The sequence below is a fragment of the Salvia hispanica genome, chromosome 4, assembly GCF_023119035.1.
Source record: "Salvia hispanica cultivar TCC Black 2014 chromosome 4, UniMelb_Shisp_WGS_1.0, whole genome shotgun sequence".
NCBI lineage: Eukaryota > Viridiplantae > Streptophyta > Magnoliopsida > Lamiales > Lamiaceae > Salvia > Salvia hispanica.
In genome coordinates, this window is record NC_062968.1 from 16879992 (window position 1) to 16905801 (window position 25810).

The 25810-nt window shown below is 36.1% G+C and overlaps 2 protein-coding genes and 1 pseudogene across 2 annotated transcripts; 1 reads left to right on the top strand and 2 right to left on the bottom strand.

The window, feature by feature from the left end:
* On the bottom strand, positions 1-631 carry LOC125220485 (protein root UVB sensitive 6-like). Its single transcript, XM_048122653.1, has 2 exons — positions 389-631; positions 1-313 (listed from the first exon to the last, which is right to left on the bottom strand). Exons 1-2 carry the CDS (start codon positions 629-631, stop codon positions 119-121), a joined length of 438 nt encoding a protein of 145 aa, XP_047978610.1. The 3' UTR covers positions 1-118.
* Positions 632-3201: 2570 nt separating this feature from the next.
* On the bottom strand, positions 3202-6363 carry LOC125220486 (protein root UVB sensitive 6-like). The gene is made up of 7 exons (XM_048122655.1): positions 5746-6363; positions 5215-5313; positions 5029-5142; positions 4537-4608; positions 4318-4428; positions 4102-4221; positions 3202-3222 (listed from the first exon to the last, which is right to left on the bottom strand). Exons 1-7 carry the CDS (start codon positions 6106-6108, stop codon positions 3202-3204), a joined length of 900 nt encoding a protein of 299 aa, XP_047978612.1. The 5' UTR covers positions 6109-6363.
* Positions 6364-11847: 5484 nt separating this feature from the next.
* On the top strand, positions 11848-25707 carry LOC125218074 (annotated as a pseudogene).
* The last annotated feature ends 103 nt before the right edge of the window (positions 25708-25810 follow it).

A 25810-nucleotide genomic window follows, 5' to 3' on the forward strand; every position in this document is an offset into this window, starting at 1 on the left:
TTGTTAATCTGGCTATACTTCAGGGCATCATATCATCACACACAAGTTTAGAAAGAAATGAATTTCACTAACTTCTTTTAAGTATGTCAGAAAATCCATTTTGGTCCTGCTCTATAATTTAGGTGTGCCTTACCTGTTCTTTGACTTTGGTTTTAAAAGGCCCATATAGAGCTGACACCAGCTTGTATGATTCTGCAATATGAGATTGTAGATCACCGATTGAAGGTGATACAGGTGAAAGATCATCATCTTGTTTTCTCAAGGATTGCTGGCTCTGATTGGACGATTGAACTATGTGAAGCAGCACATGAGCCTGTAGTAGAATGACGATTCAGACAAGTATTCTACATTTATTTTGATTGCAAGATCAACAGATTGAAAATCTTACATGAAAAGCTGCTTTCAGAATATCATCAGATTTTGCTTGATCCTTGAACAAGGCATAGATATTGCCCTTTGAAGGATTATAAGTCACTATGTACCGTTCTTTCTGCAATACAAGTAAAGTTGAATGAGAGCTTGTAAGTAAGAACCAACCCAAAGCATGAACACAAATAACGATGCATGCACAGGCAAGTTGACTATTAGAAGGCATCCCCAATGAAAATGAAACTTGGCTGGTGGAAATCATTTTCCCGTGACAGGTACTATACCTAAAAATGGGCTCCAACGCAATATATGAAACAGGGTCTTGGAATGCATCTTTAAACCTCGGTCCTGCAAGAAAATAGAATATTCTCCATCTAAACATTCCTTGCAGTATTAAGCAGGAAAACCACATTTAGCGGTGAATGCATGGGGATGCAAAGATCATAGTGTGGGCATCTGTCTGTGAGAGTTTTGTGAACAGAGAATGGGAGTGGAAGAAGGGATACCAAGAACAATGGGTCTATGTTGTTTCCATGGGGAATGAAAATGTTCTCCATCAAATTTCCTCTTGCAAACTTGGAACGCCCTGAGATTGAAACAAAAAAACAAACAATGTTAAAGGGAATCACAGGTTTTACCATATTTACAAATATCTTTGTTGAGGTGCATTATAATGCTAACTTTTCTTAAATTGCTAACTTGCTAATTCATCAATGCGGTATATTAAAATTGTCAACATGGTGACATTAGTATATCAACACAAATTTAGTTGATATACTTATATCTTTGTGTTGACTTATGTCAAACCAAATTTATGTTCACATATTAATTTCATCGTTTTGACATTTTTTAGATAATGTATTGACGAGTTAGCAATATAAGAAAAGTTAGCAATTGATCACACATCTATCTTTGTTACTATTGTACAAGTTTAAGTTTCAGTCACAATCAATGGTCCAACTTCAATAATCTTGTTTTGTCTAACATGATGAAATTTAAAAAAAAAAAAAAAAGGTTGCAACGCTGGAAATATAAGATAACTGATGGCCAAAAGAGAAAGAAGTTATTATGTGCAATGAAGCTGAATAGGCACGGGAGAGTTATGTACCCTTTCTTGGGATGTTTTATGTGCATATGAATGAGTACACCCTTACATGTTTTTAATGGAGTACATATTTATTTGATCATTTTGGCAAACATACTCCTGCAATATCATTTCTTCTTGAGCCCATAAACCTAAGAACCAACCAAAATCAACTGAATGTATTCATCGGTTGTGGATGTTTTATGTGCATATGAATGAGTACACCTTACAACTGAATGTACACCTTGTTAGTTTCGTTTTTTTGGTTTTACTGGTTCGATGCTGTGCACCCATATGCTCACCCCTAACAGTAAGGCCTTGTTTTTTTCATCATTTCCTTCTATCCTACTTAGTCATCGTCCAATACCTATTTTAACTTTTAAGAAACATTAATTATTCCCATTTAACTAGAAGACAGATCATTTTGAATGAGAGAGTTGTGCGATGAGAAAAGAAGAATAATGTTAAAGGAATCATAGGTTTTACTTTTTTACAAATGTCATTGTTGAGGTGCATTAATAATGCTAACTTTTCTTAAATTGCTAACTCATCAACGCAGATATTAAAAATGTCAACACGAATACTTAGTATCTCAACACAAATTTAGTTGATGCACAGATATCTTTGTGTTGACATCTATTTAAAAGTCAACGTAAAAGCATAAGTATGTCAACTAAATTTGTGTTGATATACTAATATCATCGTGTTTACCTTTGTTATTGTACAAGTTTAATTTTCAATCACAATCGGGGGTCCGATTCAATAATCTTGTTTTGTCTAACATGAAGAAATAAAAAGAAAGGTATTTGCAATGCTGGAAATATAAGATAACTGATGGGCCGAAAAGAGAAAGAAGTTGTTATAGCAATGAAGCTGAATATGCACGGGAGAGCTATTAACCTCTTGGGATGTTTTGTGTGTACAGTACCCCCTTACATGTTTTTAATGGAGTACTCCCCCCCTTTTTATAGTTGAGTCTTTTTTCCGTTTAAAGTTTCTTCACTTTATACTTTATTTTTTACCTTTCCTTTTAAATTTTTTTTTTATTTTTTTTAAACAAAAACATTCATTTCTAAACCCGTCCCCAAAAAGTTCCCCTAATAGGGGAAACGGAGGGAGAAATATTTATTTGATTATTTTGGTAAATATACTCCTGCAATACTTTCTTCGAGTCCATAAACCTAAGAACGAACCAAATCAACTGAATGTTTTTGAGGGGTTGTGGTTGTTTTTATATTCGCTAATTCATCCATACATTATTAGTTTCCTTTTTTTTTTTGGTTGATTCTGTGCCAGCCATATGCTCACCCCCAATAGTAGGCCCCTTTTTTTTCATTTCCCTTTTCCCCACTTAGTCATCGTCCAATATCTATTTTAATTTAAAAATTTTAAATTATTCCCATTTAACTAGAAGATAGATCATTTTTAAATGAGAAAGTTTGGGGTGAGCAAAGAAGAATAGGAGAAACAAAGTAATCATCAAACCTGTCTTAAGAAGGATTCTGCTGCCACAGTAAATGTGCACGATTTAGTGTATGCAACACTACAGATTTCACCGGGAAAAAAGTAAAACAGCTAAAACAATACTCCATTATAGAGAACAAAAGAGTAATTAAGGAATGGAAGAGGATTTGGCTGGAGAGGATTTGATATATTAACAACATGGAACCTCTTTATAAGAGCTCAGGATATATCCGCAGGAGAGTAAGCCAAATGAAATGAACAAGGATGGGTTTCTTTAGAAATCATTATTCCAGTCCAGTTCCAAGCTACATAACAGAGAAACTTGTAATTAGTTAGCTCAAAGTCAGAAAAGAACCCAGAACATAAAAAGCATAATGTGGGGTGATATAAAGTAAATATGTACAATTCCCTTACCACCTCCCCCAAGCACACACCCCACCCCCCAAACAAATGAATGTTATTAAGAGCAAAAGTACCAAAATCCAATCATGAGTGATATTGCAGATTCTCCACTCCATAATTCATCAAAACAAAATTTTAGTGAAGCGTGATATTGACAATTGATTGAGATGAGATCACATTGCTCAAATACATTGAGGACAGAGTAAATAATAGCTTCACTTATTCCAATTTAAAACCCTCCAATCACGAGAAATAGACAAGATTGTGAATGCTACGGGTTTTAATTTATAATTGGTAAAGTAAAAGAGAAATAGGAAAAAGTAAGAGAGAGGGAGGAAAAAGGTAGTTGAATGAGTGTTAGTGGATTGTGGTCACGTTTAGAATGATGTATAAGATTAGTATAGGTTGAAAACTTTTTTTTTTAACTCAGTCTATTTTTTATAGACGGACCAAAATGATAAAACTTGTCTATTTTTCGGAAAAAGAACCAAAATCTGAATAAATGTAAAATATATACGTTTCTAGCGCCTGCCTGATGCCTGAGGTAAATGTTGATGCATATATAGTCAAAATGGAATTACCACAACAATTGAGTGATATATTGTGCAAAAAAACAAGATAGATGTATGATGAATTTTTCAGAAAAAGCAGTTTACACAGAATATGTTAACTACCTTGTTACAAATTCATGCAACAAATGCATCCTATCAGTTGACATGTGATGTGAGGTTATGATGTTGCTTAAGATAATGATTCATGCAATGCAACATGAACAAGCATACCAGATCGGCTATATTTCCAACACATTCTCCCTTTGCAGTGACATCTCCTATATTTTCTCCTTTGGCAAAGGCTTTGTATATTGGCGTTCGGGTCGAAGTTGATGTCACAGCAGCGACATTCTATAAGAAAACAAGGAACGTGTGTGAGATTAAGCAATTAAGTTTTTCAAGTGCTGCTAGATATTGATGGATTAACTATACAAATATTGATTAAACCTTAGCCACATTGGCAGCACATGCTAATGGAAGAAACAAGTGGGGGACAGCTGCAGTTGCCAACTCTACTCCAGCTCCCAACTCCATAAGGAGATCACCAGCATACCTAAGCTGTATGAAACTCAAAACATAAGATACTGAAGAGTCAAACAGTTGAACTAACAGAAATTTTAATGATAAATTCTATTCATTCACCACCAATTTTGATCTATTTGTTACCTGCTTTAAGTCATAGTCAAACTTCTTCCCTTGTCGAGCAAAGAGCATCTTCCCGACCCGCCCAGCACCATCCTATGTATACCACAGATTCTGAAGTTAGCTACTAATAAAGTGGAATTAACAGTTATTATTACCGTCCCAGAAATTGAAATCTCGCTTAGAAAATGCATTTTAAATGTTAGTACACCGACGCTTCTTCAACAGAAGTACCCTGCTCCTGAAATTTCACTTAGTCCTTTTATTTGAAGAGCTATAGTTAAACGTATATAATGGCATTCATACGAAATACAGGTGAAACTCAACTTAAGCTACATAACTGGCATCAGTGTAATAGAACTATTGAAGCTTTAGACATTAGTAGATACAGACAATGCCATTAAGAGACAGCTTTTAAAAACTCACTAATACCTTTTAGATTCTTTGTAACGTTGGTGTTAATGAAAAAAAAAATTGTTCACCATATAAATTGTTCATCTGACTTGGTATCTGTACCTTGAGAATCCAATTGATAGCTACAGCACCTGGTGCAGATCGATTTCTGGAGACTCCAAGTGAACTTAGGAGGGTTTGTGTGGTGAAAACACCCATGGCACCACCAAAGATGTGCTACAACCAAAAAAAAATCACTATCACCATCTGGAGTGGCTAGATTTGGCTAATTTCTATCAGGAAAAGTACCTTTATCGCTCTCCAAGTCATGTAAGGCACATAGGAAGGCATGACACTGTCTGGAAAACCTTCAGGAACAACGTAAGATCTTATGAATGTTAACAACTCCTGCAAGGAAAACAACAGAACTTAAGTAAAGAGACAACTTGATCCGTGATGAAAGATATGGTTTCAAGGATGCAGTCTCCATTCCCCACTATGTTTTCTTCATAAGTTGCCAGTTGACAAATATTATAGATGACCTTCCGTTTCACATCTACTACACAGCAATCCCCACAGTTATTGAATGTTAATAATCATGCATATATAGCTTGTATAACACTGAAATAAGCTAGTACCGCTACAATTTCTTTCTATGGTGGAAAAAATGATAATTACATCAGTGTAAAAAACAGGGTATTTAAACTAATATGGATTGAAACCCTTGGAGATCTCAATGCTAACTTCAGAAAAAATAAGTTGGTTAAACTAATGCAAGGAATGCAGCCAATATGGAGATGAAAGAAGAAAACGAAACGGAAACAAATAGACAATACTGACATCAGCAGGGGATAACGGCGTCTGCAAGCAGACAGCACGAATGGAATTCTTCTTCAATTTTTTGGTAGCAACATTCCTAGGGCCGGTGTTGTCATCTGCGAAGTATTGCCAGCGTCTGCCATCAATCTCCTCGCAGCAGATCAACCTCAGGCTGGAATTGAGAAACTGATCGTCGACTAGGCCACCGAAGCTGGAATCCTGGAGCAGCGGGCGGTCGTGGGGCGCCACGGCGGCCGGTGAGGGCGAGGGCGGAGGCGCCGAGGCGAGGTTGGCGCTGATGCGGAGCGTCTCGCGCACGAGCAGGCGCGTGTCGGAGGAGGTGAGGGTTTGCGAGGGGGAATTGGAGGGGTTCTTCAGCTTCATTGCGTCGAGATCAAATTGCGCGACACAAATGTGTGTTCGTGTTCGTGTTTGTATTGGAGAGGAGAGATGGGAGAGAATGAGGCTAAATATAGCAAATTCGGAAACTATGTTTAGGAGCGGAGAATAAGAGAGATTTTATTGTTGTGATTTTGATTTTGTACTGTTCTTCTCTTTCCTGATGCACAGGTGGTGTAGGGAGGACGGAGAGGATTTTGATGGGGTGACGAGTGGAGGCACGGAACAAAGCCCGAAACCAAGACGTGGCAGATGCTCGTGTACACCGGCTCACTACGCGCTCTACTTTCGCTTTTTTTGACGCTGTGATTATAACATAACCGTCCAATAAAAAAAGTGTGCGCAAAAAATTATTCTTATGCAATTTCTGCATATATAAAAATGCGCAATATAGTATTGAATAATCATATGACAAAACATTTTAACTCAACATACTGGGTACAAAATAAATAAACAAAAACAAATAACATGTGTTCGTGCAATTTTGGACCAGACTTTCATACTTTATGTAGCATGCTCTTAGTATTAATTGAACTAATTTTGAAACTAAGCTCAAAAAGTTGGTCATCTAACTCTAGGAATCAAATGCGCCGCAAATTTCCGTTAGCGACCCAAATTAATAGTACCAAGATCACCGCATTGTCAGTTTAATTGGCTACTACGATATGTGCATGTAATTTCTAGATTTAATTTGTTTATAACCTATACGTAAGGGAAGAAGGCCACTGCTTTTTTTTAATTAATATCGGCATATGTCAATAATTTTGGCAAGGGAAGGGCCGAAGGGTAATCGAGTCGTGTAGAATACATTAAAAATTTAAAACCTAGTAGTTTGCCTAATTCAATAATTTTGAAGTATAACAGTGTGACAAGAAATTGACTTACGAGGTTTACACGGCATATCCTATCTAAATTTGTAGTCCATTATATTTTCTAATTAAAATTATATTGATCATTAGCATAGTTGTTGAATAAAATTGTATGGTCCCTCCCACCGTCCATGATAAAGATGGAGTATCGTTTTTATCAAAAATAAACGTCCGCAATAAACATCACATTCCATTTTTTTATTTAGAGAAAATTATTTAAAGTTCTAAATATTCTCTTACTATCGAAAGGTGAATCGATCATTACAAAAGAGGCAAAGAGGGACGATGATGAAAATATCGATCTTTGATTTATAGTACCTAGAATTCTCTTAAGATGTGAAACGAAGACTGATAATTTTTTGTCTCTCTAACTAAAATTGTCATTAATTAATAATTATACTAAAAAACAAATTTATAACCTAAAACCAACACCTCCAGTAACCTTATAAGTTATAACCTAGATGTGATGCATTCCCTTCAAATCATTTTATATAAAATTTCTCCATTGATATCTTCGTATTTTCACTTGACATTTTTGGATCATTCGAGATCTAAATCAAAGGTCGAAAATTTTGTTATTCTTTGATTTTCATCTTCGTCTATCTTTATTTCTTTTATAATAATTGATTCAACTTTCGGTTCTACCATGGAATCAAAACATAAGCTAAGACATTTGTAATGCAATATTGCTTTGGATTTCATCACGAAATTGATTGACACGCTTATTGCAACTCATTCTTTTTGATTAAATCCAACATATTCATGCATGTTTTATATGTACAGTAGAAAGATGAAAAGAGCTTCAATTCCAATTGCTACCGCTGCCAATTGAGATGTGCAATTTACAGGGGAAATTTGTCGCATTCAATAATTCTCTTATTTCTTAATTCTTACCCAATCAAAATACATATGCACATTTTCATAACATACAAATTCATTTGCCCAATTCCCTCTCCATCCTCTAAATTAAAACTCCACATCATATCACCATCTCCTCCGCATCAATTTATGATTTGAATTCAAAATCTAATATCATCATTTTTTTAGTTCCATTATGCAATTTTCAATATTCTAACTTTGGATATGTTGCGAAAGCTAGATGATATAGTTTACTCCGGAAGGGATAGAAAACATTTGCTCCTACACCAATAAATAATTAAATCCTATGTGGCATCTTGTCACGCCCGCATTTTCTAATGATAGAAAACACGGTGGATCGCGACTAGGGGGATAAAGAAACGGGAAAGAAAGGGGAAAACAACGAAACTCGGCCATAGCTCGAAATAATTGAAATAGCTCGAATAAAATCAGAGTACCATTTCGACAATCAACAACTCAAAAGAATATTATCTCAACAATACAAGAACTCAAAAGAAAGACAACAACTCAGCGGAAGCATTTCGAGAGTAGAATACTGCTATGTATGAAGACACAACATATTCTGGACATTTGATAAACATTCTTCACTTTTATGCTCAACACCCGCCGCACTCGTCACCGCTCAACCTGCACATAGGGAAAACAAATGCAGGGCTGAGTACTTGATGTACTCAGTGAACAAATGCCAAAACAATTTTATAAAACAGTTATGTCATGCCGCCATTGAGTGACCTCGGGGTTTTAATTCGAAAAGGCCCGAGACACTAAAAATATTTCACAAGCACAAACTTTCAACTCCTCATCTGGTGAAGCATCTTTAATCAGCCCAATAATTTGTTTGATTAGTCTGTCCAGTCTAGCTCCTTTATTTCCATCTGCTCATTCCATGACATCCTTGAATTAAATCACCAGCTTAATACTTTATCACTCTAAATCTATAAATTACTAGTTTGAAAAGGGAAGGCCCTTTTCCCTTTTCTCTCCCACGTGAAGTTGAAGATAATGGGATTTGAAACCCCCAAATGTCCTCCTTCTCCCCTCTGTCGTCTTCTTCCTCTCTCAAATCTAGGCTCTTCATAAATTTGAAAATTCAAGTCACTGACTTTATCTCTTTCTCAAGCTCTCACTCCCTTCTATTCTCCAATCAGATAAACCCAATCCCGACACCAGCTCCCTCGGTGATCTCTCTCTCTCTTCCATGTTCAAGCTCACTGCCGCTTCTGAAATTCACCGGCGCGCGAGCTGCAACGCCGCCGTCACCATCGCACACCTCCTCCGTGGCACCGCTGCTGTCCCAGATGAGCAGCCGTGATTGCTGCGGCTGAGTACAGCCCCGTGCTGTCCGTCGCCGCCATCGCAGCACACCCATCGTCACCTCCTCCGCCGCTGCTGCACTTCTGTCACCTCGCATCCTCTCTCTTTTCCCTCGCTGACAACGCAGCGCTGCTGCGCTGCTGCTGCTTCACACCCGATGCCTGCACCATCGTCCTCTTCATCTCCTCCTTCGGTCTCCGTCGAAATCACAGTGGCTTCAGCGCCGTTGCCGGTATCCACTCACGCCGCTGCTCTGGCCCACTCGGAGCCACGCCGCCATCGCCGAAATCTTCTTCTCTTTCGTAGTTCTACTGTTCTCCTCCTTCCCTCTCGCGATTTATGTATTGTCAGTCGTGACACCGCTGCGCTGCCTCCAGTGTCTAGTCACGCCGCTGGATTCGTCAACGTTCAACCACCGCCGTCGTCCTTGCGGTGACTACTTGGCTGCTCGCTGATGTGAAGAGCTACAACTCTTCGCTGCACTCTCGTTTCTCTTTTAGATTTTGAACGAATGTGGGGAACAGATTTTTGTGATGAGTGAGGAACGTGATGCTGGCGGTTTTAGGATTTGGCGAAAATTGTGATGCACGAAATGTGGAACAGAAAATAGGGAATTAGTTCGGTTGAAACACTGAAATTGACTTGGGCCAACACTTAGTGGACTTCCTCAAGTAAAAAATAATTGGGCTTTGTAAAAGAATAATTGTAATAGGTCCATATGTAAAATTCTTCTATCGACAAAAGAAACAAAGGCTAAAATTTTCAGGTCCATAAGCGACGTCCTTTCAAAAACAAATAAAAGGTAGAAAGGTAGAAAAAGTCGGGTGTTACAATCTACCCATCTTAACAAAAATTCGTCCGAAATTTACTTACGTCCTTAACTAAAAAATTTCTACATCATCTTATCTTCCAATTTCGAGCATCCTTGTCTTGTCGCCACTTTCTAGGTTACGAAGATTATACTATACTAATTTAAATCGCAAGTAGATCCACTCGTGCATAGTTACATCGCTTAGCATCAGCCTGCTTGTCTCGCGCCTCTTTCATGTTTGAAGCTTCATTTCGTCTTCTCTATCCTCATCTTCTTGAAATCTTCCTCGCATTCTCTTTCTCTATATCGTTTAGGGGAAACGATAGGAAATAGTAAAATAGTTCACACATTAAGCAAGCTCCAACGTTTCACGGCATTCCAAGAACTAGAAAAAGTTTCATGGTCCACCGTCTTCCATTTAAGTTATGAAGTTTCTATTTTTTAGTCTTTTTGGGAAATCGCTTCTTTTTGGAAAGTTAGATTTAGTTATCCCTTTAATTTCGAGGTTCAGTGTTTTAAATTTGAGGGGCTAGATTAAATTTGTTGATAAATTTGTATTTTTTTTTTTTAAGTTTTGCATAAGTTTGTTCGGTGATATTCAACCTTGCATTTTCCCAGAGAGTAACGGTTTAAAATTGTTCATCTTAATTTAATTTTTTAATGGATTTTAAAGTTTAAATTTTATGAATCGGGGGTTTAGTTAGGGTTTTGTGTTCATTTGTTTTATGTTAATTTTTGAAAAATAAAACATCGCAATCTACTTTTTTTGGACCACTTTTATTTTTGGGTTTTTTTTTACTTTTTTCAATTTTTAATTGTCTGGGCCGGGGGCCCCCCCCGGAGAAGCCCCTTTCTAATTTTTTAATTTGAGCATTCCCCAGCCCGAATCTTTTTTCCCTATTTCCTAAACCAACCACATGTTATCTTTTACGCTTACTTCAGGTACCTCTTTATTTTACTAGGTAAAATTTAAAAACCCCGCGGGGTGAAACAAAACCCCCCAAAATATCACCAGTTATCGAACGTGTCCCCCTTTTGGGGATTCGGCCCACCTCCCTATCCTTTGAAGTAGGTTGGGGAAAAAATTTTTGATCGGGTTTTTTTGGGGTCCCAATACCAGTGGGTTTAATTTTTACCCCGATCTTGGATACCCTCTTTCCCCCGACCGAAAACGCCCCAAAACCCCACCCCCACCCCACCCAACAAATTACCCCTCTATTTGACGGAGTAGAAATTAATGTAAACCAATATGTGAAGGGATAATACCCCCCTCCTCAATGATTAAGCCCCCAATTTGACATGCGGTTTGAAAAATGTGAAAAAAGGTGAGGGAAAAAAATTAATGGGGGATCTACAGTATTTATTTGTTTTATAATAAAGTGAGGAAATAAGGAGAGAATATGGTTCACACAAAAAATATAAAAAAAAATGGTTTATAGGAAAAATTCCAATGAGATGTTTTTTGATAAAAAGGAGAGAATAAAAAAGAAGGCGGCGCTCATATCTCTTAAAGCGGTCAAAAAATGGTGACCTTACCTAGCTCTCAAAACGCTAAAAAAGACCGAAACTACCAACTTTTTTAAGCACATCAACAAAAAAAATCCATTGCTATATTAAAGTTGTGACACATCATTTTTATATTTCCTAGTTTATTTAAACAACTTTAAATTAATATGATTTCTTCATTTAAATTATTTAATTTTTTTTTTTTTTTATTGTGATTTTAACAGAGATAATTGATTCTTAACAATCTACATACTATAATATTCGTCTATATTAAAATGCTCTGATATGATGTACTCCTACTAGGCACTAGCTAATATGCATATGAAACCTTTTTCCAAAATTGCAATTTGATGATTAAGAAAAGAGAAATTACATTGGAACTCAGACTCAGGTGAAGGAACGGAAAGTCTTTTCATCCTCTGCTTTCTTCACTCCTTTGAACTCCGAAGCCCTCGCCGTCCACACTCTACACTCTACACTCTACACTCCATCTCGGTGCATGTTTCTCTCTCAAAATCACCGCCGCGTTAAAACGCTTATCATTCCGGAACCCTAGCCATCTGCTAGCTTCTTCGCCGGGGGATCCCCTCTATTTCAAGTGCGCGGCCGCTCTAAATTGATTACAATCCCCCCGCAAACATGGCGAACTTAGCCCTAACTGGAATATTGGAAAAGGTAAACACACCTCATTGCTGATTTCGTCCACTTTTTTTTTCCCTCTGCCGTGTATGGCAGGCAGGATGTGATTGATTGATATTTTGATGGATTTTGGGGGTGCAACGCAATGCAGATGACTGGTAAGGATAAGGACTACAGATACATGGCAACTTCTGATTTGCTTAACGAGTTGAACAAAGAAGGGTTTAAACTCGATGTTGATCTCGAAGCGAAGCTTTCTAACATTGTCATTCAGCAACTCGATGATGCAGCAGGCGATGTTTCCGGATTAGCTGTCAAGTGGTCTGATCCCACTGCTTGCTTAATTCACTATGTGTTTTGTATTTGCTTCTTAATTTTTTTATTGATTTTTTCTCTGCTTAAATTGTTGTGAATTTTATATTACTTCAAATGATTTTCTTCAGTACCCATTTACACTCTTGCAGATGATAAAATTTCTATGTATACAATAGCTTCTAAGTTTTAGTTCTACTTTTATATTGCATGAATTAGAATGGTTGAACTGTACTGGATAGGTAAAGTAGATGCTGTATCGTTAGCTACGCATAGTTAAATGTGTTTACTTGGCAACGCAACCATGTGAGTGATACATCTGTTTGTGAAGAATGAGCTTTCAGGACTACTTCCATGATATAGAGGAGTTCTTTCAAAAGGTTGCCAAACTATTATATGAACTGTCTTATCTGCATGGAGATGGAAAAGTAGATCCAGAAGTTTTAGTTGTATGCTATGCTGGTGAACTATAATCTAATTATATATTGTTATGTTTCTGTAAATTCCTAGCCTTGTTCCCTTGGTGAAAAAATCCACGAGCAGCAGGTTCTTGAGATGACTAATAAGCTTTGTGATAAATTGCTCAATGGGAAAGAGCAAAATCGTGACATTGCCAGCATTGCTGTTAAGACAATTGTTGCTGAAGTTCCTAATGCAACTGTTGCACAATCTGTTCTTGTATCCATTTCTCCCAAGTTGATACGAGGAATAGTCACACAGGTCAGTGTGATATATATTTCTTTCATTTTTTTCCTTCTACTTGACTAGCCAAATACCTTCTAAAGCAAACTAAACTAGTACCTATACTAAGCTTGTCCTGTCATTTCAATTTTGTGAGTTAGTAGAATATGTAGAAACTATCTCTGCCGGAGCGATATGGCATCATTACTCTTGAAACTTAATTGATTTTGCTTCAGATGATAACAGAGGTTTTGTTCATGACTTCCTTTAATGGTTGGTTTTATATTCAAATTTTCAGAATGACCCTGACCAAGGTAAGACCTATAAAAGACACCTTTGTGGTGAAGCTTTGAAGAAAAAAGGTTTAGATATCGAAGTTTCTGCTCACGACTGTTAAACATTAGGATATGTTTAAAATATTACCCCCTCGGCCCATTAAAAATGAAACATTTTCCTTTTTGGGTTGTCCCGAAAAATATCATATTTGTCTTTATATGAGTTAAAACTTAAAAGTAGATGAAAATTATCTAGACTATGAGGTTTGCAATTCTTGCAGCACTTTAAAGCAGATTCATGTCTTTTTGGTTTTTCTCTATAGATATGTGGATGCTATTAACCTGATTTTTCTAATATGTTTTGGATTCATCTAGACGAATTAAGTTTTATTAGGTTTACCATCTGACTATTGCAAAGTAGAGTAGCTACTCTCCTTTATAAAATGCACTAGAATTCTGAGAAAATTAAATGAAGTTCACATATTTGAATAAAAAAACTAGTTATAAAGCTTTGAAGTGTTCGAACAATCAAATCAACGGTTTAATTGTGTTGTATTTTTTATGTCTTATTACAAATTTACAGCAACACGAGGGGCGTTCCTTTTATTTCTCTTTCCAATTAAACTTATTTTTTTTCTTTCTCTAGGCGATGGGCACAGAAATCAAATGTGAATGCCTTTATATTTTGTGTGATGTTTTACACAAATATGGCAATCTAATGGCATCCGATCATGAGGTGCTGCTGAGTGCACTTTGCCCCAGTTGAACACCAATCAGGCCATGTGAGAAAGAAGGCTGTTTCATGCATTGGTAAGGTTACTGATCCTAGTGTACTCTAGAACAATGTACCATTTTGTTTCGTATTCTCAAATGACCTCATAATTCCTTGAGATGGTGTAATGTAAAACTTCTGTTGCAGCATCACTGGCTTCAAGCTTGTCGGATGATTTTGCTGGCAAAGGCTACAGTTGAAATCATCCTGCTTTTGAAAAACCAAACAACAAAATCAGAACTTACTCGTACAGATATTCAAATGATTGGGGCGTTGAGGTAAGTTGTTGAGCAGTTCTCTCTCTCCCTCTCTCTCTCTCTTTTTATTGTTACATGCGTCTATATAACTTTGCTGGCACAACATATCTACTATACTATGTTCATCAAGTTACATTACTGTTTCAAGTGCAGTTTAGGAGCAAAGTTCTAGTTGCAATAGCTCATCTCTAGGTGAAAATCTGCTCAGTTCTAGTGGATTAATAAACTAATTCTTCAGGGTTGTTCCTTTACTACATGCTACATTGTAGAAGTGAATGAATTAATTGACAGTTTAATACTCATACAGCGTTGGACTGTTAGTCTGATCCATTACTATTAGCTAGGTTGGATATAGATGCTTTGGTTTACTGGGATTGGAAAAATTTAATTGTGCACATGTTCATTCTAGGATGGTATAGTAAAGTGGCAGTTGTTGAATCCTTATGTTGGACTATTTTATTTGGAACAAGTCTACTTGGTAATAAAATTAAACTGAAAAGCAGACTGATTTTTTGAGGAAATTTTCTGTTCTTTTAGAAATTCCATAGATATTTCCTAAAATGTAGTATCATTGTATTTCAATATGTGACTTTTGTAAACATGCTACTGATTTATGAGGTGTCTCATAGTGAATGATCTTGGATTTTTTGTTATGAAGCCGTGCTGTTGGCTATCAGTTTTGGTCCACACCTCGGAGACGCTGTTCCTATTCTAATTAACTACTGTAATAATGCATCAGAGAATGACGAAGAGCTCGTGAGTATAGCTTGCAGGTACTTTGTTTATTCTTGTTTTATTTTTATTTTTATTACTATTTTATTACTTTATTCTCCCACTTCTTTGTTGTATTTTTCCTTTAAGGCATCGTATGTTCTGATGTAGGCACTAGAGAGTTTTCTACTTGGTGTCCTAGGGATATCTCTTCCTACTGTGACCAAATCTTACATCTTACTTGGAATTTCTTAGTCATGATCCAAATTTTACTGATAACATGGAAGAGGACACAGATGACGAGAGTTAGTGGAGGAGGAAGATGAGTATGTACTATGTTTAATATTTTATGGCTGTGTGTAATTATGCTTGATAGATATGTGCTCAGTGTTCATTTATGCTTGTAGTGAGAGTGCTAATGAGTACACGATGATGAAGATGTAAGCTGGAAAGTGCGGAGAGCTGCTGCCAAATGTTTAGCTGCTTTAATTGTTTCTCGGCCTGAGATGCTTTCAAGACTATATGAAGAGGTATACATTATCTGTTTTTCTTCCCTGTCACTCAATGTTAACATGGAGAGTTTTATAGTTCATGGCTCACATTGAGAATCTCAGAACTGAAAGACTGTATGCTTTGCCTAGTGCCTACATAAACTGATTTTGAATTCATACCAATGACTGCATTTATATGAAATTTTTATGCAGTGACTATCAATACCCCAGTGGCTATACTTTTTTTGTTTTTCTCCACTAAAGAGCTGTAACATGTCACTAGTAGGTTTATATAGTTTACATTTTTCTGATTGACTCTTGGCTATTATAGATAATTCATTTCAAGAGAGACCATTTAGATAGATCTTTGAGAGACTTAGAACATTTCTCCAAATGAAATGGAACAAAAAGACATGATAGAAGTTTTGTGGTAGCTGACAAAATTTGAAAAACTAAGAGAAGCATGTAAAATACAACTCTTTGGATTCTATTTTGAAAGAGAATGTCACGAGAGAGGTTCATACTATAGTGTCTGTACTACTTTCCGTTGGATGCATGCAAATAGAACGCCAACATAATAATTGTGCTGAATATATTCTACAATAATTTCTTTTGGCAAGGGCATAGGTTGAAGACCCTGTTGTTGATCTTAAGAAAGAGTTGAGCTTCTTATTGGTGTTTATCAATGACATAAATCTAATAGATCAAGATATAAACAATTAACCAAGATGTTTGGGTCAAATTTGACCAGTGCCATGTTATTAGCCTTTTTTTTTTTTTTTAATCTAATAACTGATGAAAGCTTGTGGTACACTACATCTACTGTAAGAATTCTCTTGTAAAATCAAGCATATGATAATGATATTACTACCTTAAGGTTAAGACATCTATTTTCTCGTATTCCATGATCCTTTTCTGTTAATTGGAATGTGAGATATGTAGACATGGTGGTCAACCAGATGTTTTTTCGAGTTGACATCTGGAAATTTCTTGTGTCTTGCATCTATTGTTTTTCTTTGTGTTAAGCTTACGAAAAGCTGTATGAATAATTGGGATGTAATCCCACTTTTTCAGGCATGTCCAAAGTTGATTGATAGGTTTAAAGAAAGGGAAGAGAACGTTAAGGTATTAATTATTTGTTGTATGGGTAAGACAATAAGATTACTTCTTCTTTTTGTTCTCTAATGGATTATGTTGCAGATGGATGTCTTCAATACGTTCACTGAATTACTTAGACAAACAGGAAATGTGACTAAAGGCCAGACAGATTTCGATGAATCAAGGCAAGTGTATTCTTATTCCTTGATTGTTTGGATTTTCTCCTACTGTGTATCGAGTTCCTTTATTAGCTTGATGCTAGTAGAGTGATGAGCTTCTGTTTGGACCTAAGGTGATCAAACAAATTATGTTTCATATTGCTTTTGTTTTCTACAACCTGACTTCAGATGGTTAAGAGTGTGTCGAATAATAAACTTCTATACCTCTTTTAGATGCAAATTATCTACCTGTCAATTATTACCTAAAATATTGATATTCGGAACGTGATTCTTCTTTTCTGTTGAACTGTTATAATGATGCTCCATCCATGGAGAAAAGGACAATTCTATTTCTGCATTTGCTAATTGGATTTTGCCCATTTGTTTCCTTTATTGCAACACTATGCAGTCCCAGATATTTATTGAAGCAAGAGGTGGCAAAGATTGTTCGATCTGTAAATAAACAGTTACGCAGAAATCTATTAAGACAAAGGTGAAATTGATACAAATGCCGTGCTTTATGCTGAATTTCGGCATTGTGAATTCACCGCTTTGGTTGTTCTGCAGGTTGGAGCTTTCTCCATTTTGAAAGAGCTGGTGATTGTTTTGCCTGATTGCCTTGCAGACCATATTGGATCTCTGACTCCTGGAATTGAGAAAGCACTTTGTGTAAGATATTCTCTGTTTTGCATTTTCATGTGTTCGAGTTTCAGTATTTCCATGTTTTCCTAGAAGATTGATATCTGTTTATGCCTTACCTCTATCCACAGGACAAATCTTCGACCTCAAACTTAAAGATTGAAGCTCTTGTTTTTACTAGATTAGTGTTGGCCTCACATGCTCCTCCTGTTTTTCATCCATACATCAAGGTAGTGTTAATCAAGTTTGTTACTGATTTATAGTTTCTCAACCATTTGAAACATGAATGTCGTGACACAGTTATTTTGTTTGTTCAATTCGTTTCTTCGGATCAGTGTTTCTATATTTTACTATTTATAGTTTGGGAATTTGCATCTTTCAATCTCTTAAGGGTAATGGATGCTAGTACTTGTTAGTTGCTTTTGAAGTATAGATTTTTATGCAGACAAGACAAAGGATGTTGTAAATGGTTTTCGATATTGAATGCTCGTCATGGCATTTTTTAAATCATTTATTTTTCAGGAGGTCTGGTTTTCTGTGTTAATATCTTTGTTTCAGGGTATATACATGTTGCATTCCTTTGTTTTTATAAATGCTTGGTGAGGATTGTACTGGAGCTTTACTTGATTAGAGATTAGAGATATCTCATATAAAGGAAAACCACTCCTGTAGTACTTATTAAGTAGTTAATTTAAAGAGCACAGACCTCTATGTAGACTACATATATCAAAGTAAACGACTGTAACGCTGAAGATTTAATGATATATCAGGGTGACAGGACGTCTTTAGGTTTCCTGCGTAAATCTTGGGTCATGAGTCTTTAATTCTTTCAATTGGCTCTTTGCTGATACCCCCTCTGTCCCATTACATGTGACATATTTCTTTTGGGCACATGTTTTTAGGTATGGTGTTTAGTGGTTAAATGAAGAGAGAATAAAGTGGGAGTGAGAAAAAAGTAGAGAGAAAAAGTAGGAGAGAAGATAGAGTAAGAAAGAGATAGAGTGTTATTTTTTAGCTATAAAAAGGAAGGTGTCACTTATAATGGGAAGGCCCAAAAAGGAATACGCCTCACTTATAGTGGGACGGAGGGAGTATATGGTTTGGTGAGCTTTAGTATCGGGCTGAAAAAAGTTCTACTACATCTCTGGTTTTCTGTGCAATTAGATAAATACTTTGGTTTTACATAAAAAGGGCTCACAAGTTGGCAATAGTTACAAACCATATCAACTTAACACAAATCTTTCACTAACTAATACGTCCATTTTTCCATTTTCTTTGGAACCATCAGCCATTTACATACCGGGAATCTGGTTCATTCCATAGAGCAGTATGTCTAATTGTCCATGAACCTTCCTTTTCCCACCCAAATGGAAAATCATTTGAACATATTGTTAATATTAAGAGCACAGACCTCTATACTAATGTTAACATATATCAGGGTAACAGGACTGAGTTAGCTTTTTGCCTGAACTTGGCAAGGTTATTCTTTCATTTAGTTCTGTGCTGATATAAAGTTTGGTGAGTTTAAATATCGGCTGAAAACTTATTTTCTGCAATTAATAAATACTTGGCTGTAATGATTTATCATTCATTTTGCATTATTCCTTTAAAATTTAATTGTATGCAGTTGATGTTCATGAATTTGAAAATGTTCAAATTTTAAATGAAACATTGTCATATTCTGTACTGATATCTGTCCTTTTTCTTAGGCAATATCTGCTCCAATCATATCTTCCGTTGGTGAACGGTATTATAAAGTTACAGCAGAGGCATTAAGAGTATGTGGAGAACTTGTTCGTGTGTGCGACCAGATATTGAGGTTTTCTTCTTATCATTTGAACATTTGAACCTATAGCTTACTTGTTAGGAGTATTTACCTCTGAAAATGTAATTTTTATCTTTTGTACAGGTTTTTGATTTTGATTTTAAACCCTATGTCCATCCTATATATGCTGCTATCATGTCACGTTTGACCAATCAAGATCAGGATCAGGTTAGCGACTAGTCTTGCAGCTATATCCTGTGTCTTCTAGATCATGTCTTATTCCTCTATTTTGCAGGAAGTGAAAGAATGTGCAATTTCTTGCATGGGACTTGTGGTTCTACATTTGGTGATCATCTCGGAGCAGAGCTACCTCATGCCTCCCTGTGCTTGTTGATCGAATGGGAAATGAGATTACTCGTCTTACAGCTGTTAAGGTTATGTCATTTAATGGAGATTTGATTTAATTTTAAACTTAATTACTTTTCTTGTCCTTAAATAAAACAACATGAGCAATGTTTTTTTATTGGACAAACTTTGTATTCTGAGTTGGATTTCCTTTATTTTATGGGTCTGAAACTAATTTCATTCAAAATTTTAATCAATTCCAAAGATGGGTTTTGATGACTGAGAAATGTGTGTTTTGGTTATTGGGTACATTTAATGGATTTTTATTTATATAACATTTTATGATTTTTTTTTTTAAAACTTGCACAACTTTTCATTATTGGACAAACTTTGTATTCTTAGCTGGATGTTTCTTTATGTTCATGGGTCTAGCCATCTAGCAAACATACCTTCTATGCCCAAAATGTCAATTAACTCCCAGAGATGGAGTATGATGACTGAGGAAATGGGTGGCGTATTGGTTATTGGGACACAAGCTGCCTGCATGTGGTCCATGACTGGGATGGTGTTTTTGATTCCTTTGGTAACAAACTGCGCACAAATGAACCTAAGAAGAATTGAGGAATAGTGCTGATAGCTATTTAGTGACTGGAGATTGATATGCATCAAATTGTAACATGACTTTGGTTACTCTATCATCTCATCTGCCACTTATCAATGGGTGAATGGTGAACCCATAAACTGCATGAACATTATTTATGTTGCATCACCTAGCTTAAGACTCTTCTGTTTGTTTAAGCAGTGGAGTATTATCAACTAAACATATATGAATCATTTTGAATGACACGTTACATTTGGTTTACTGTTTCATTTGTAAATCGCCATACCCTTATTCTATTTTTTTTTCCAGGCATTTGCTGTCATTGCTGCTTCTCCTCTGCACATTGACCTATCATGTGCTACTACTCTTCCCTTTCAAGTGAATTTTTCCATATGGTGTAACTGCTGTTTTATTGTTCTACTTGAATAGGCCAATCGAGCGCTAAGACAGGCTACACTTGGGACACTGAACACACTTATTGTAGGATATGGTGATAAAATTGGTTCAGCTGCTTATGAAGTCATTGTTGTTTAACTTTCAACTCTGATCAGGTTTACAATATTTGAATTTACAATATTGCTGACTTTTTTTTTTGTTAACGGAAAGATAAGTTTCCCTTTGTTTAAAACTTGATCCACCTTTTTCTTTTCAGTGACTCAGACTTGCATATGGCTGCTCTAGCCTTGGAATTGTGTTGCACATTAATGGCTGACAAAAGATCTGGTCCAAATGTTGGTCTGACTGTCCGAAATAAAGTTCTGCCACAAGCGCTGACTTTAATTAGAAGCTCTCTGCTGCAGGGCCAGGCCCTTCTGGTACTAATTTTATGTTTCATTGATTAGGACATGTTATAAAAGTTTGCTTCTCTTTAACATGTCTTTTGGAAATCACAGGCACTACAGAATTTCTTCACTGCACTGATTTACTCGGCCAACACAAGCTTTGATGCACTGCTTGAGTCTCTTCTTTCTACTGCCAAACCATCTGCCCAGACTGGTGCTGTTGCTAAACAGGCTTTATTCTCAATCGCTCAATGTGTGGCAGTTCTCTGTCTTGCTGCAGGCGATAAAAAATGTTCCTCGACTGTAAACATGCTTACAGATATCTTGAAAGCAGATAGCAGTACCAACTCGGTATATAAATCTGGTTTATCTACTCTTTAATTTACTCGGGAGGTCTATATATAAGTTACTACTAGTTATTAAGTTAGCATTATCTAGATAAATGTTATTGTGCTCAAGCTTATGTCTCTAAACTTATAAATCTATAACAAACCCTAATTTAAACAAACAGGTTCACCTTTGCTGTAAGTATTTGCTTGTTTTTGAACCTTTTTTAGATCTTTAATGGAAAGATAATCCTTTTGAACCATAACTGAGTCTGGTCCGAGATATGTAGTTGCTAACTAGAATAATTAATAAGATATGTTCCAAGATATATAAATTAGGGTCTATGTAAATGGAACAATTGCATATTCTAAGAGAGACCGGATTGTTGGGTATAAATTGTAATACTTGCCATCTTGTGCCTGTTAATAATTCTACTTTTGCTTTTATGCCACTTGAAGTACTCAATCTTCCTTGTGAATTTAGCATTGCATTCTGTTTGAGAATTTCAGAAATTGTTTTTCCTTTTTTTAGTTTACATCTGTCCTATTATTTTTTCCTCCATATCTTGTGTGTTCTGTAAGCTCATGAAATTCTTTTATATACTCATTGAAATTCATTTGTTTATTTGGCATTTCATTATTCACAATAAAATTTTGGTTATATCACATATATCTAGTGCTCTTATGGTTTTCACCATTCTACCTCATAGGCCAAGCAGCATCTCTCCTTGCTATGCTTGGGAGAGATAGGAAGGAGAAAAGATTTAAGGCTCATGACCACATAGAGAACATTGTTATTGAGTCTTTCAGTCGCCATTCGAAGAAATAAAGTCTGCTGCATCTTATGCTCTGGGAAACATCGCTGTTGGGAATCTTCCTAAATATTTGCCTTTCATCTTGGATAAAATTGATAATCAGCAAAAGAAGCAATATTTGTTGCTCCATTCTCTGAAGGAGGTCCGTTCCTTTTAGATCTATGCTGTTAAGAGATAAAGAGTTTCTTCTCATTACTACTTGTAATTGATAAATACTCACCTGCTTACAGGTCATTGTGAGACAATCTGTAGATAAAGCTGAATTTGATTATTCCAGTGTTGACAAGATCACTAAATTGCTATTCAACCACTGTGAAAGTGACGAAGAGGGTGTTCGAATGTGGTAGCTGAGTGCCTGGGAAAAATTGCTCTTATTGAGCCTGGGAAACTTGTTCCTGCCCTTAAGGTACCTTCTTAGAAGAAGTAATGTGTTTTTAACTTTTGTATATACAAATAATACATGATTTTTCCTGCAAAGATTAATATACTTGAAATATTCTTGCAGGAGAGGACATCCAGTCCTGCTGCATTCACCACGAGCAACTGTTGTTATAGCAGTGAAATATTCTATAGTTGAGCGGCAGGAGAAAATAGACGAGATTCTGTACCCGAGATTTCTACTTTCCTTGATGCTTATCAAGGATCAAGACCGGGTAATTGTCAGACACTTTTTGATTGTTCTCAAGACAGTTTTCCCAATGTTTTGTTTAGGAGAAACAGATTGCATTTTAAATGCCTCATTTGAAGATCCTTGACCATATATGCAATTTTTATGGTTTATTGGTCTATGTGCAGCATGTGAGGCGTGCAGCTGTTTTGGCCCTGAGTACTGCAGCTCATAATAAACCAAACCTGATAAAGTCCCTATTACCAGAGCTATTGCCACTCCTCTATGATCAAACAGTAATAAAGGTAAGTGCTTCAGTTCATATCATATACATATCACAGATAATATACCTTCCAAATGCTATCAGATGCATTCTGTTGATCATGAGTGTATTCATTTTCTAATTTTCTTAACCCAATCTGCACTTTGTACTAAAGGTTCTATTTTGTATGGCTGTATATGTTACCTGTTATCTTTAGGTTTCATGTTGAGCATTGGAATGGAAATATTCTTCACAATTGATGCAGTTTGAAATGGCATCCTTTTACTTCTATAATACTATGAAGAAGTTCTTTCAATTGTTCCAAGTAGACTCTTCCAGTTGAAGTATGCATTCATTGAATTGAGGCAGAGAGTTCATTATGGCCTCATATTTGGGCATAAATTGCAAAAATGGCATAACCTTTAAAAACTCAAAAAAAAACTGTGTCTTTTGAAAAGTTGAAGATAAAGCCTGAATTTTGGGCTTGAAGTTCATTGAATAGGTTGTGAGTTTATCATAGATTTTATTTTCTGACCAAGCATCAAAATGACTTTGGATTCAAGAAATTTACATCAGAATTTTGACCCCAGAAATGTAGGCCTGACTCTTGACTCCTGAGCCATATTTGCAACTTTTTCAGAAGGCTGGGTTTTTTCTATTGAGATTTTTTAGAATTGGGCCATTTTGGCTTCAATTCTACCAAAGGTTGGGCCATAAAGCATAATTAATGGCATTCAAGGCCCCTCCAAATAATTAGCTTCAGTATGCTTATGGATGTTGGATTCAGTTCTGTTAGTCTGTTAGATTCTTGACTAAAGAAACATAAGAAATCTGGGATGGCCTTTAGGAGTTTCTCTTTATGTGATCTTTTACGTCATGTTTAAATATTCGGTTGTAAGCGTCTTATATAAAAGGATGATTTGAGAATTTTCTGTTAATGTGATCATTTTGCTTGAATTGCTTCACATTCAAACATTCCTATGCATCCTAAAATTCTGAATAGAATCATTGGATCTGGAATTGGAAGCAGTAATCAAATTCCTTCATGAATTGCAAGTTTTCTATGTAATTTGTCAAAGCATTTGGATTTCTATTCTACGATGCTGACTTTTTCTCCTGAATTCATGTATTATATGATTTCAGCTTCATAGCTATTCATGTGTCAATTGTTTCTTCTCAAGTATATCATTTTGTCTCTTTTATTGCCCTGCTTAAATGTAATGCTGCACATTATATTATCACTTTATTTACCTATAGTGGCAGCATATTATTTGAGAACAGGAACATTTTAATGTGTTATTCTGGCCAATTTTCTCATTGCAGAAAGAGTTGATCAGGACAGTCGATCTTGGCCCTTTCAAGCACACGGTGGATGATGGGCTTGAATTGAGGAAAGCTGCTTTTGAATGTGTGGACACTCTTTTAGACAGTTGCCTTGATCAAGTGAACCCATCTTCTTTTATAGTACCATACCTTTTATCTGGATTAGATGGTAAGCGAACATTTGTCGGACCGATCGTCTTTTCTTCTTTCAATATCTGTACTTCCATTTGTTGGTTATATGTGCTATAGAAGTGACAGTGGAGTTTTAAACCTCATACATTTTCATTATTTGCAGATCATTATGATGTTAAAATGCCTTGCCATCTTATCCTTTCAAAGTTGGCTGATAAGTGCCCGTCTGCTGTGTTGGCAGGTATATCTCAATTTCTTGTTATATATGAACATAAAATTCTGAGTATAATATTTACTTCCAATTATGTTCGGGTAATTTTAATTTAATTTACATGGACTTTCAGTATTGGATTCTTTGGTGAGTCCTCTCCACAAGACCATCAATTTTAGGCCCAAGCAAGATGCGGTCAAACAAGAAGTAGATCGTAATGAAGACATGATTCGGAGTGCCCTTCGAGCGATTGCATCTTTGAACCGAATAAGGTATATTTGTGCCTCCACTCTTCAGGAAATATCCTTTTTATGTTTCCCTGAACTCTAGTCATACTCATTGAACATGGTCAGAAATCCAGACATTTTATGAATTCTTTATATATCTGGATGAGGTGCTGGAGTGCTTTGCTTTTTCTACAATCTCCCTAATATATATATTTGGCTCCTTTCCATCTCTGCAATTTTGTGTTAGATATTTTCTAATGTCACATCTGCTCCAGGGGCCCCATGATTTGTAAATTTGAATTACTAATAGGTTGATTTGAGAGGTGGGATCCATATGCTTCTTGTTACAGATGTGAAGTTTTATTAAGTTCAAAATATATAACGTTCAATCCACCAAGATACATCCACCATTTTACATACTATCCTAAACGTACTAGTTAGTCTTTGCTGATATTTGATCTTAATAAACATTTGAGGATTTATTTTGCTATGCCTGTAAATAATGGTTCAGATTCACTTTTTCCTTTGTTAGCTAAATATCTGGAAGAAAATTTTGTTGATATAAGTTTGGTTTTCATTTCTTTTATGCTTTGTTTTTTATATTTGCAGCGGAGGAGATTGTAGTCACAGGTTTAAGAATCTCACGAATGAAATTGGCAAGTCTCAGACACTATCCGAGAAATACTCATCCATTCGGAATGAATGACATGGTTATATACCTGACAAGCCTTGCAGACAGGTTTCATTTTTACCATAATTAATAGACCTGTGATACCGTATGGCGCATAGATGGGTTGTACTACCACCAAACATGCAAATGCCAACGTGTGGGGCTACATTTTGTAAAGAAGTGATCCCATCGCGAGGTATGGGTTTTAT

Bases quoted from the DNA above. Each gene is read 5' to 3' on its own strand.
- LOC125220485 (XM_048122653.1), bottom strand. From the start codon at position 631: ATGATTTCCACCAGCCAAGTTTCATTTTCATTGGGGATGCCTTCTAAT. The intron at 314-388 runs GTAAGATTTTCA...ATTCTACTACAG, and splicing joins TTCTGAAAGCAGCTTTTCAT to GCTCATGTGCTGCTTCACAT.
- LOC125220486 (XM_048122655.1), bottom strand. From the start codon at position 6,108: ATGAAGCTGAAGAACCCCTCCAATTCCCCCTCGCAAACCCTCACCTCC. The intron at 5,143-5,214 runs GTACTTTTCCTG...TTTTGGTTGTAG, and splicing joins TGACTTGGAGAGCGATAAAG to CACATCTTTGGTGGTGCCAT. The intron at 4,429-4,536 runs GTAACAAATAGA...AGTTTCATACAG, and splicing joins TTGACTATGACTTAAAGCAG to CTTAGGTATGCTGGTGATCT.